The sequence below is a fragment of the Triticum dicoccoides genome, chromosome 3A (assembly GCF_002162155.2).
Source record: "Triticum dicoccoides isolate Atlit2015 ecotype Zavitan chromosome 3A, WEW_v2.0, whole genome shotgun sequence".
Classification (NCBI taxonomy): Eukaryota; Viridiplantae; Streptophyta; class Magnoliopsida; order Poales; family Poaceae; genus Triticum; species Triticum dicoccoides.
The window spans coordinates 463,802,387-463,815,341 of record NC_041384.1 but is presented as its reverse complement, the minus strand read 5'-3'; the positions used below and the strand labels follow the sequence as shown (position 1 = coordinate 463,815,341).

Genomic DNA, 12,955 nt, shown 5'->3' with positions numbered 1-12,955 from the left:
GCAGAGAGTCTGAACTGGAGGAAAGGATAATTACCTCTACATCGTCAGCTTGGCTGCCCTCGACGTCCTCCTGATAATTATGATTGTCAATGAGATGCATGAAAAGGGAACCAAGTGAATCAAGTTCTACCTCAACTTCCGGTTCATCCGGGTCGTCGTCCAAATCCATACTGATGCGTTCAGATGCCTTCCGCTTTGTGGTTTTCTTGATGGCTTTGGTTTTAGGGAGGGAAGGTTTTGCCGCTTTCTCTTGAGGTTTCTTCTTCCAAAACGGATCATCACCCTGTTTAAAGGTAAAAAGATGGATATTCAAGGATTGTACAGTGTAAGGATATTAAGTGTAAAGCGAAGGAACAATACTCACAGCAGGCGGTTTGTTTTGCGTATAAAAAGGGGCTAGTCCGGTTTGGCGACAGACAGCTTCCGATTCATTCAAAATCTTCTTGACGGCCTCAGTGACCTCTTCATCTGTTAGCTGAATATTGATGTGACGTTGGGAGTCTTCTAATTCACCAGTATACTCACACATTAAGCGGGAGCGGCGATTTAGTGGCAAGATACTCCGGGATATCCAGTAACGGACAAAGTCTACACCTGTTAAACCGTTGGCCAAGAAGGCTCTTAGCTTGGCGAGTTGAGGTGCATATGGGGCCCGTTCCTAAGCACTTAGCCGCTGTGGAAGTGGATGAGTGTTGGCAAGCCGGTGGGCATGGTAACCCGACAGAGGGTTCTCATCTTCAGGGGAGGTGTCTTTACAGTAGAACCAAGTTTAATTCCACTCTTTGGGGTGACTGTGCAGCTTGGCATGAGGAAATTCAACCTCTTTTCTTTTTTGAATGGAGACGCCACCAAGTTCAGTGTTGGGTCCATCTACAAATTCAGTGTGCCGATTCAGATGGAAGAAATCTCGGAACAGCTCAACTGTTGGTTCTTCTTGTAAGTACACTTCACAGAAGACTTGGAAGTTGCATATATTTGATACCGAGTTGGGTCTAATATCTTCAGGGTGGAGCTGAAAACTGGCAAGCACATCTCGAAAAAACTGCGATTCGGGCGGTTTGAAGCCACGACCTATGTGGTCAACAAACACCACTGCTTCACCTTGCTTGGGAGTAGGAGGGTTCTCCGATCCAGGAACTCGCCACCGGATCTCATTCTTTTTTGGTAAAGTACCAATTTTGACCATTCCATTAAGTTCCTCCTCGGTAACCCGGGAGGGAGCCCAGTTGCAGGAATAAAACTGCTTGGCCATTGCAAGTGAAAAGCTGAAAAGAAATACCGGTTTACAATTTATTCATAGTGGTGCATAAGGTGCAACAAGGTAAATAAATCCAAGTATGTAAATTTCGCAAACTGGAGGCTGATACAATGATGAATGACAAAGCGATAAACGGAAGAAAGGTATATGCATACTATTAAACCGGAGTATGACAACGGAGATAAAGGGATTGCCGGTTTACAAGGGGACTAATGGTATGTGATAGATTGCTTTCTACAAAGGTAAACCGCCTATGTGATAAAGAAGATACAGATCTAAGGCAAGAACGGCTAAATAAGGTAAAAACAGGTTTCACAAGATTGCATGGAAATTTTGGATCTACCGTGAGACAGGAAAAGCAAAAAGATTGACCTAAAAAGGTTGGCCCCGAAGCGGTTCACAAAGGTCCAGATCGGTTTTTATGCGCATAAGGGTTTGTTGTGATAAGGAATGCTATAGCTATTACACGGAATATATCAAGCTTGAGGTTTTTATCCATGGACTAAGGAGGAACAGGGAAGAACAATGCCGGAGCTTCGATGAACTTCGATGAACAATGAAACCCTAGGAAGATCTACAAAGGAGGAAGGGGAAGGACTTACAACGGCTGTTGAAGTAGCGGGGGTACGCCGCGGCTCTCTGGTGCAACCAGGTCGATGCAGCGGCCAATGGAGAGGCGGAAGCGAAGCTCGGCGACGGCGGCGGCGCTCGGGTGCAGAGGCGTCGTGAGGAGGAAGAAGAAGCAAAGAGACGAAGGGGGGAAAAGGAAATGACCCTTGGCCCTATTTATAAGGTAAAGGGGGAGGTGACAGGCGCGAGAATCGAGGAGTCGGAATATTGGATACCTAACAGGAGCGGTCGCCTCGATTGTCGAAGGCTCATTAACTGAAGGTGAGATATATCATTTTTTAAGTAACAAAGTGATGTCATGACGGTTTATCATGACCCTGGAGTATGATGTCACGGCGGTTTACAAGATCAAGGTGAAGATGCAAAGGAGGAATTTTTCTAAGTGTTGAAGATTGACATGAACAAGTTCAAACCAATCTAGGGCCTAATGTTGGGGATATTACTACTGGACGTAAACCGGCCAGGAGTAGCCGGATTAACTTTATGAAGATTAGAAGCCCATGAGGACCTAAGAATGATGACGCTTTACAAAGGCCCAAGGCCCAAAGGCGAGTTAAGGCCTGTAGATGTAAATCGACCTTATTATGTAACTTGCATTGTAAGATAGGAAGGATAGAGACCGAGCCAGACACGATTATGATCCGGACTCGGGACTCTATAAACCGGCAGGCGTCAACCTATGTATATAAAGGGACGACCCGACAGCGGTTTAGGGACAAGACACAACAACTCGAGAGCCAGGCAAAGCGGATTCGCTCCCTGGTCATCAAAACCCTAGCAATACCAACACAACTAGACTTAGGCTTTTATCTTCATCGAAGGGGCCGAACTAGTATAAAAATCCTTGTGTCCCTTGTCTGGTTTAACCCCTTTAAGATAACTCGTAGCGATGGCTCCACGACTAAGTCCTTTCACGAGGACATCTGCTGTGACAACCCCACGACATCTGGCGAATAAAAAATATAGCTCCAAGTAAAGTTACCGATGGACGAAGACGAAAGAGGGATGCCTTCCGGGGCATCCCCAAGTTTAGGATTTTGGTTTTCCTTGGATTTTACCTTGGTGTGCCTTGATCATCCCAAATCTTAGGCTCTTGCCACTCCTTGTTCCATAATCCATCAAATCTTTACCCAAAACTTGAAAACTTCACAACACAAAACTTAAAAGAAAAGCTCGTGAGCTCCGTTAGTAAAAGAAAATAAACCACCACTTCAAGGTATTGTAATGAACTTATTATTTATTTATATTGGTATTGAACCTACTGTTTCCAACTTTTCTATGGTTCATAAACTCTATTACTAGCCATAGATTCATCAAAATAAGCAAACAACACACAAAAAACAGAATCTGTTAAAAACAGAACAGTCTGTAGTGATCTGTAGGTTTTGAATCCTTCTGGAACCCCAAAATTTTAAAATAAATTTCCGGACGTGAGGAATTTATCTATTAATCATCTGCAAAAAGAATTAACTAAATATCACTCTCCAATAAAAAATGGCAGCAAATCTCGTGAGCGCTAAAGTTTCTGTTTTTTACAGCAAGATCGCAAAGACTTTCGTCAAGTCTTCCCAAAGGTTCTACTTGGCACAAACACTAATTAAAAGTATAAAACCACGTCTAAACATAGGCTAGATGAATTATTTATTATTAAACAGAATCAAAAATCAAGAAACAAAAATAAAATTGGGTTGCCTCCCAACAAGCGCTATCGTTTAACGCCCCTAGCTAGGTATAAAAGCAAGGATAGATCTAGGTATTATCATCTTTGGTATGTAATCCATAAGTGGCTCTCATAATAGATTAATAAGGTAATTTAATTTTCTTTCTAGGAAAGTGTTTCACACCCTTCCTTAACGGAGATTGGAATCTAATATTCCCTTCCTTCATATCAATAACTGCACCAATCGTTCTAAGAAAAAGTCTACCAAGAATAATAGGACATGTAGGATTGCAATCTATATCAAGGAAAATGAAATCTACGGGCACATAATTCCTATTTGCAATAATAAGAACATCATTAATTCTTCCCATAGGTTTATTAATGGTGGAATCCGCAAGATGCAAGTTTAAAGAACAATCATCAAATTCACGGAAACCTAGCCCACTCATCAATCTTAGACAAATTTTCTTCAATCAAAGCATTGAAACTCTTTTGTGAACTAATAAATTCTTTAATATTAGATTCAGAATCAGAGGGCATCTTATTATAATTTCCATAAGATTGTTGTAGGAATTACCATAATTATTAGAGGAATTACTAGGAAACGGCCTAGGATTAAAATTACCTCTATATGCGTTATTACCAAAATTGTTCCTACCAACAAAATTCAGATCCATAGATTCATTATTATTCTTAATCAAAGTAGACAAAGGCATATCATTAGGATCAGAAGAAACACTCTTATTAGCAAACAATTCCATAAGTCCATCCATCTTTCCACTCAAAACATTGATTTCTTCTATAGCATGCACCTTTTTATTAGTAGATCTTTCAGTATGCCATTGAGAATAATTAACCATAATATTATCTAGGAGTTTAGTAGTTTCTCCTAAAGTGATTTCCATAAAAGTGCCTCCCGCGGCCGAATCTAAAAGATTTCTAGAAGCAAAGTTCAATCCGGCATAAAAAATTTGTTTAATCATCCAAAGATTCAAACCATGTGTAGGGCAATTACGTATCATTAATTTTATCCTCTCCCAAGCTTGTGCAACATGTTCATGATCAAGTTACTTAAAATTCATAATATCGTTTCTAAGAGTGATGATCTTAGCAGAAGGAAAATACTTAGAGATAAAAGCATCTTTGCACTTATTCCATAAATCGATACTATTTTGAGGCAAAGACGAAAACCAAGTTTTAGCACGATCTCTAAGGGAAAACGAGAATAGCTTCAGTTTAACAATATCATTATCCACATCTTTTTTTTGCATATCACATAAATCAACAAAGTTGTTTAGATGGATAGCGGCATCTTCACTAGGAAGGCCGGAAAACGTATCTTTCATGACAAGATTCAGCAAGGCAGCATTAATTTCACAAGATTCAGCATCGGTAAGAGGAGCAATCGGAGTGCTAATAAAATCATTATTGTTGATATTGGAAAAGTCACACAGTTTAGTATTATCCTGAGCCATCGTGACGAGCAAGCAATCCAACACACAAGCAAATAAGAAACAAGCAAAAAGAGGCAAACTGGAAAAGAGAAGGGGAACGGAAAAAAGGGGCGAATAAAACGGTAAGGGTGACGTGGAGGAGAGGAAAACGAGAGGCAAATGGCAAATAATGTAATGCGAGGGATAAGAGTTTGTGATGGGTACTTGTTATGTCTTGACTTGTGCGTAGACTCCCCGGCAACGGCGCCAGAAATCTTTCTTGCTACCTCTTGAGCACTGCGTTGGTTTTCCCTTGAAGAGGAAAGGGTGATGTAGCAAAGTAGCGTAAGTATTTCCCTCAGTTTTTGAGAACCAATGTATCAATCCAGTAGGAGGCCACACGCAAGTCCCTCGTACCTACACAAACAAATAAGAACCTCGCAACCAACGCGATAAAGGGGTTGTCAATCCCTTCACGGTCACTTACGAGAGTGAGATCTGATAGAGATAATAATGATAAGATAAATATTTTTGGTATTTTTATGATATAGATTGAAAGTAAAGATTGCAAAATAAAATAGATTGAAAACTTATATGATGGAAAATAGACCCGGGGGCCATATGTTTCACTAGTGGTTTCTCTTAAGATAGCATAAGTATTACGATGGGTGGACGAATTACTGTTGAGCAATTGATAGAAAAGCGAATAATTATGAGAATATCTAGGCATGATCATGTATATAGGCATCACGTTCGTGACAAGTAGACCGACTTCTGCCTGCATCTACTACTATTACTCCACACATCGACCGCTATCCAGCATGCATCTAGAGTATTAAGTTCATAAGAATAGAGTAACGCCTTAGGTAAGATGACATGATGTAGAGGGATAAACTCAAGCAATATGATATAAACCTCATCTTTTTATCCTCGATGGCAACAATGCAATACGTGTCGTTTCCCTTTCTGTCACTGGGATCGAGCACCGCAAGATTGAACCCAAAGCTAAGCACTTCTCCCATTGCAAGAAAGATCAATCTAGCAGGCCAAACCAAACTGATAATTCAAAGAGACTTGCAAAGATAACCAATCATGCATAAAAGATTTCAGAGAAGAATCAAATATTGTTCATAGATAGACTTGATCATAAACCCACATTTCATTGGATCTCGACAAACACACCGCAAAAAAGAGTTACATCGAATAGATCTCCAAGAAGATCGAGGAGAACTTTGTATTGAGATCCAAAGAGAGAGAAGAAGCCATCTAGCTAATAACTATGGACCCGAAGGTCTGAACTAAACTACTCACACATCATCGGAGGGGCCATGGAGTTGATGTAGAGGCCCTCCATGATCAATGCCCCTCTGGCGGAGCTCCAAAAAAGGCCCCAAGATGGGATCTCTTGGGTACAGAAGGTTGTGGTAGTGGAAATAGGGTTTCTTGGTGCTCCTGGATGTTTTTGGGGTATGTGAACATATATATGAGGAAGAAGTAGGTCGGTTGAGCCATGAGGGGCCCACGAGGGGGCAGGGCGCGCCCCCTGCCTCGTGGACTCCTCGTCCGTTTCTTGACGTCCACTCCAAGTCCGCTAGATCACGTTTGTTCCAAAAATCACGCTTCCGAAGGTTTCATCCATTTGGACTCCGTTTGATATTTCTTTTCTGCAAAACACTGAAATAGGCAAAAAAACAACAATTTGCACTAGGCCTTGGGTTAATACGTTAGTCCCAAAAATAATATAAAAATGTAAAATAAAGTCTATTAACATCCAAAACAGATAATATAATAGTATGGAACAATCAAAAATTATAGATACGTTGGAGATGTATCACACCACGTGTCGCTGTGGCCCCGCCCACCGCTCCTATCGCTCCACCTTACTTCTCCCACAAAGCATATCCTCCACCCGATTCTTTTCCCTTTCCTTCTCTCGTTCGTCAAGCTGCGGAGGAAAAGCAAGCAGCAGCACAGAAGCGGAGGAGGTAATGTCGTCGGCCGTTGCCTGATTCATCCTCGCACCGCCGTGGATGCATTGAAACGCCACCGTAGCTGCATCGCATCATCCTCGTGCTACATGGCAGCTTCAGTCATCGTCGTCATGCTTTTTGTCGCAGCTTTCGCCATGGCCGTCGCGTGCTGCGTCGCTGCATCAGCCGTCATCACCGGCGCTGCAATGGAGGGATGTTGGCGCTCCGCCGCGACTGCAATGGAGCACCGTCGGGGTGTTGGAGCTTTGTCCCGGTTGCAATGGAGCTTCGTCGCGACTGCAATGGAGCACCGTCGGGGACATTGGAGCTACGCCGCGGTTGCAATGGAGCTTCGCCGCGGCTGCAATGGAGCACCATCGGGGACGTTGGAGCTTTGCCGCGGCTGCAATGAAGCTCCCCCAGAGCTGCAATGGAGCGTCACTGGGATGCAATGGAGCAACCGAGCGTCGACGGTGCTTCCATGGAGTTGCAGTGGAGCTTCGCCGGGGTGTCGTCGGTGCTGCGTTGAAGCTTTATTTGCAGTCCTCGGTGCTACCATGGTGCAGGACCCCGGTGAGTCTCGACACTGCAAGTCTGCGATACAGCGCGTCGGCGGCGGCTCTTTTTGGAGCGATGATGCAGCATCTCCGGCTGCTCTAGGGCTGCGAGGTCGCCGGCGCAGGTGCCATCCTTTGGTTTTTGTTGCACCATGGCTGTGTTCAGAAGAGCGCGTGGTGTGGATTAACAACAGGCTGATGCACCTTCACTGCAGAGCGGGACGCGGTGTGGATCGAAGGGCTGCTGGATCGAACATCCGGCTGATTCGTAGCAACCGCCATAGAATAATCATCTTGAAAACTTATTTCTCGACAAAGAAATTTGTGATTGTAGCTTTTTTTTTCACAGGCAGGAGCATCTCCAACAGCAGCCCTACAATAGGACATAACCGCTTTCTAGGGCTTTTAGACACAAAAAAACATCTCCAACAGCAACCCTAATTGCAAAAAAAGGGGCATCCCTTTCATAGTTTCATTGGTAATAGGATGGGTCAACGATGGCCTAGCTTACTTATGAAATTTAGTTAATTAGGAGGATCTTTACTAGCTTTAGTGATATTTTTGGGTTACACCACAAAAGAATGTGCTTCCACCTAACTTATGAAAGGTACCACATTGCAAAACAGAGCCTAGGAAGGCTCAAATATTTTGGCGACACCATAGATGATCATATATTTATGCCATTGCATCTTTATCTTAAAAAAAAATCTATGCCATTGCATACATGGCACCTTCTACTGTATATATTCAGAAGATACAGACAAGTATTAGGGTGACCCAGATTCGTATCATCAGAGAAACGCATCGCCCAGAACAGATAGATCTCACCAAAGGTTAAGTGGAATTCACATCGGAAGTACTCATTTTGGAACGGCATGTACAATCATCGCAGACAATATAAAAGGGCATTTCTTGGCATCTACACATTAAAAGTTATCTGCTTGATCTCCCAAAGCTACTCCTGGGAAGTAGCCTTTTTCTTGCTCAAAAGGCCTTCTAGCTTGAGTTCATTGATCTTTGCAGCAAGGATGAAGTCATTATCTGTTAAACCTCCTGATACCACGATAAACAGATAATTATAAACAAACATCTTGGCGAGTCCTTTATTGTGCTTGTGTTTTTTAGCACTGTTTCACGATGAATGAACCAGTTTTTTATGGCTCGTTCTCTTCATTTTAAGTTGATCAAATTTCCCTATAAGAAATACGCAATTTTTTATCATGACAACGCCTAACTGCCAATAGGCAGCAACCACCTAAGTATCTATGAATTTTGCATGCTCAAAAGACTTTGAACCCGATATCATCAATACATTCATAACATCTAAAGTACTTTATCATGATATTAATAAAATTAACAACCATGGGAATAATCTTTGAAGCATGAGCGGCAAATGTTTTGAACATGATCATTTGGCTTTCTGCTTAAAAATTAGGTCATACATCATACCAGTCAACCTACCAGTGTTCCTAAAAAAGCAAATGAATAGCTAGTAAACCGTTCCTGTTCAGAATAAAAATCCTACAGCACAAAATTTGGTTTACTAGGTCCCAGGGATTTAATAATCTACTATAACAATGCTGTTATGTTTTTCTCAGAAATCAACATAGGTAGTTATTGATAAGATTCATTGTGAAAAGTAGTGAGGCGAAGTACTCAAATTTTTAAAGAGAGATTTGACTAAAAGACAGTCCGTGAAATCCTAGAGTAAATGTGAAGTCAAAATAAATTAGCCAAAATAACCATATGAAACACTTACTGACTGAATGAGTCCAGACATCGATTTTCACATTGTTCCAACTGACGAGATGAAGATCTGGGTGGTGACCTGGGAAAACATACCCGTTTAAACATACTTTGCTCAGATTGTTACTGAAACGAACAAACAAGACATGGCAAGAAAATTGTTGGATTCTGAGTGAACTAAAAAAAATCATGACCAATTTCAGTAGCATTTTCCTTTAGAAATGTAAAATAAAATCTCTAATCATGCTAAATGGAACGGCAGCATGTAACTTGAACAAATGCAACACATACGTAGCACAGTTTGAACGAAAGTAGTTTGATTATCACAACCATGGATAAATGAGGGGAAATATATCTTCTGAAACCAGGTTTAGGAGGTCCCAGGTTTGGCGAGGGCTGTGTAGATATGATGTATATTTATGTGGAATTCAGTTAAGAATGCAAACAATTAATATCACTGTGAAGAACTGAAAATACTGGGGTACCGAGCATATAATTATTAGCAATACATCGACTTGCTGCGCTATGTATGTGCCAATGATATTCTTAAATTCCATTACAATGAGGATTGAGGTCTGTAGGACAGGAAGTCAGTTGGACATTAGAAACTTTCCAGCATTTTTTAATTGAATTTGACAAATGGGACAATGTGAATACGTAGAACAGAGAAAAAGAAGAGACCTTCTTCCTCAGCAACAGCAGCAACAAGCTGAAAGAACTCAAGACCTTTTACAAAATTCTTCACCTTCCATGCTCTGTGTAATTTCAAAATGTCACCTTCATTTTTCAGTTCCCAACCAGTCACCTGTTTTTAAGGGGTCAATCAATGGAATAGCACTGGTCTTAATGAAGTTCTTCACTATAACAAAGTATGAGAAAGAAACCTGTTCAAGTGACTTTTTAGCAGAATCTTCTGACATGGCATGCAGATCCTTTGAAATGCATGGGATACAACTCTTCTTTGATAATTCTGAAACAATACAAATGCATACTTAATTTTTTACAGGACTGTGGAATTATTAGCGTCACATGCAGTCACAGCAGTATAGATTAACTAGACAAGCATTAATCAAGGGCAGGAAAAGGTCATCCTGACAGCTGATACAGATAGTTTTCCTACTGAGAATCACAAAGTAAGGTGTTAGGACCCCAAGTTAGTACAGCTTGATTGGTTTTTTTTTTTTTTGCAAAAAGATAAGTTTTCGTTTGTAAAATTAAATAATTGAGCCTCTAATGAATACATGAAAATACGGGATTGTTTCCGGTTTGCCCTCAATGCACTCTACTGTGGTTCATCTGCTTACATAATTCGTCTGAGTTCATGTTGTTCTAAGTTGTGGAGTTCTGTCCTTCTGAATGCACACCTGGCCTCAAACTCAGAAGCGTGCATCAGGAGATGGCATAATATGGCAAAAAAGATATAAATAAGCGGAGATGTAAATTTAGGTTAATGCACACAATCAAGAGCCAGGAGATCTAGGTCGAAAGAGATTTAAAATGAACGGGGCTGCAGCTCACCAACTTCAGCAGCGGCCTGCTCCCCCCTCACCTCCAGGTGCGCCTGCAATCATGGGCCACGGTGAGGCATACAAAAACTTGGTTTTCTCCCCTCAGTTAGGGACGCCTCGAGATGGACGAAGCAAAGTGGAGGATAAATGGGGGCAAGTCTAGAGTTAGGTCTCGTACGACGGTGCGGGGCGACGAGGGACACGAGGCGTAGAAGGGCGCGGCTCCACCGGCGGCGCTCATCGGCGCCCGGGGCTGGATCCGGATGAATGTACGCAGCAGCAGACCTGCCATGTTGAGGCCTTTGAGGGTCAGTGGGGCTCGCGGTGAAGTGGCCGGAACTGACGGGAGCGGAGGAGGTGACAGGTCCGGCTCTTCACCGGCGCTGCGCTGCTTGCGGCGTCCAGTCGGCTGCGGCTGCGACCGCGGCGTCGGGAGTCGGGACTGGGAGAGTATTGCCAAAAACCACCGTAATTGTGCACGATGGATAAAGAAAAAACCACTTCCCTAAAAAAAACCCACCGTTTTATCAATTTGCAAAAACCATCATTTTTGTTTGACAAAAGCACTAAAAACTTGATTGACTGCGGGTCTTTTTTCGGATGAAAGAAAGATTTTATTTTATCAATCAGGACATAAGTCATTCTTACAAATATCAGGGACGTCTCCTGGTTCCGAATCCAACCACACCATAGTGCGACTTTATGTCTGTCCAAAGAAGGCCAGATAATGGCTTGCAGCGTTGTGTTCCCTATGAACATGAGATAGCTTGAACATCCTCCCTTACCTCAAAAGCCTTTCAATTTGATCAACCAACATGGTATAGCGAGACCGGTCCTTGTCCGGGCCATTAATCATGTTAAGAGTGACAAGGCAGTTCGTCTCTACTTTTATCGGCATCTCCGTCCATTGCAGGGTGAGGTTGATGCCCTCCATGCAAGCCGAGAGCTCAGCCTCCAATGGTTCTGCACATGTGCGCAACTCTCTACAGGATGAGAAAATGATGTCACTGGTGGAGCCACGCAGAATCATGCCCGCCCCTGCAGTTCCCGATGTGGCGCAGAACAATCCGTCAACATTCAATTTTGCCCATCCTTGAGCCGGAGGAGACCACCTGGGTGGGGCACCATTGATGGGTTGAGCATGCGGTAATGGCTTGCTGGGAGTCACCACATCCACAACTTGCTTTCCTTTAACTCGATCATCACCTGGGTTGTTCTGCACACCAATTAGTGAGTCCACATAGTTAGAAGATACCTCTTGGATGCTTCGACTGGGGGCGGCTTCTTATGGTGTGTTATCCCAATGCGAACGTGCCAGGAACGCCATAATGTCATCATGAGCTCCAATCTCTCTGTGTCCGGCAGGTCGCAAAGTGTTTGGGCAAGCTACTCAGAGCCCATTCGCTGAAACGACGCCGGTAGGGGAATCTGCCACTGTTCTGCCATCGCTTGCCAAAGTGCCACCGCTCTAGGACTTCTGCAAAATGCATGAAACGTGTCCTCCAGCGCCATCGCGCAGAGGGGGCAGTCGTCAAAGACTTCTTTTGACGCAATATCTGATAGCATGGGTCCATTGCCAGTGCTAACGTGCCAAGGAAAATTCATACCCGTTTGATTGAACTATTACACTATATATGAAGGGTCGGCTCGTCATTGTATCATTCCTCTCACTCCTCCATCGTAGACCAACCTGTAAAGCAGGCAGGAGGCCGATGCCATGTCAGAGTGCCTCCACACGCGCCCGGCATTGGAGGTGAGAGCCATGACGCGAGGCGGTGCTCTAGGCGAGATGAGTTGGCTCCGCCGTGTATGGGAGGTCGTAGCTCCTAGCCACATGGTCCACCTCATTGGAGTTGTGACTCGGCCCGCGAATCATGACCGCCTCCAGCTATGCGGATCTGGGGTGTGACGTTGGGCCGAACCTCTGGGGTCGTAGGTGGCAGTGGGGAGGGAGGTGGAAGGTGGGGTGATACGTCTCCAACGTATCTATAATTTTTGATTGTTCCATGCTATTATATTATCAACTTTGGATGTTTATGGGCTTTATTATATACTTTTATATTATTTTTGGGACTAACCTATTAACCCAGAGCCCAGTGCCAGTTTCTGTTTTTTCCTTGTTTTAGAGTATCACAGAAAAGGAAAATCAAACGGAGTCCAATTGACCTGAAACTTCACGGAACTTATTTTTGG

The 12,955-nt window shown here is 43.1% G+C and overlaps 1 protein-coding gene across 1 annotated transcript; it reads right to left on the bottom strand.

The window, feature by feature from the left end:
• Positions 1-8,154: 8,154 nt before the first annotated feature.
• Positions 8,155-12,526, bottom strand: LOC119272420. Its single transcript, XM_037553911.1, has 9 exons — positions 12,453-12,526; positions 11,548-11,745; positions 11,411-11,468; positions 10,941-11,267; positions 10,773-10,815; positions 10,139-10,224; positions 9,936-10,059; positions 9,268-9,336; positions 8,155-8,561 (listed from the first exon to the last, which is right to left on the bottom strand). The coding sequence occupies exons 1-9, from the start codon at positions 12,524-12,526 to the stop codon at positions 8,464-8,466; spliced, it is 1,077 nt and encodes a 358-aa protein (XP_037409808.1). The 3' UTR covers positions 8,155-8,463.
• Between the last annotated feature and the right edge of the window lie 429 nt (positions 12,527-12,955).

Bases quoted from the DNA above. Each gene is read 5' to 3' on its own strand.
- LOC119272420 (XM_037553911.1), bottom strand. From the start codon at position 12,526: ATGGCTCTCACCTCCAATGCCGGGCGCGTGTGGAGGCACTCTGACATG. The intron at 11,746-12,452 runs GTTGGTCTACGA...CTCATCCTGTAG, and splicing joins GCCTCCTGCCTGCTTTACAG to AGAGTTGCGCACATGTGCAG. The intron at 10,816-10,940 runs GTACGAGACCTA...CCATGATTGCAG, and splicing joins CCTCGTCGCCCCGCACCGTC to GCGCACCTGGAGGTGAGGGG.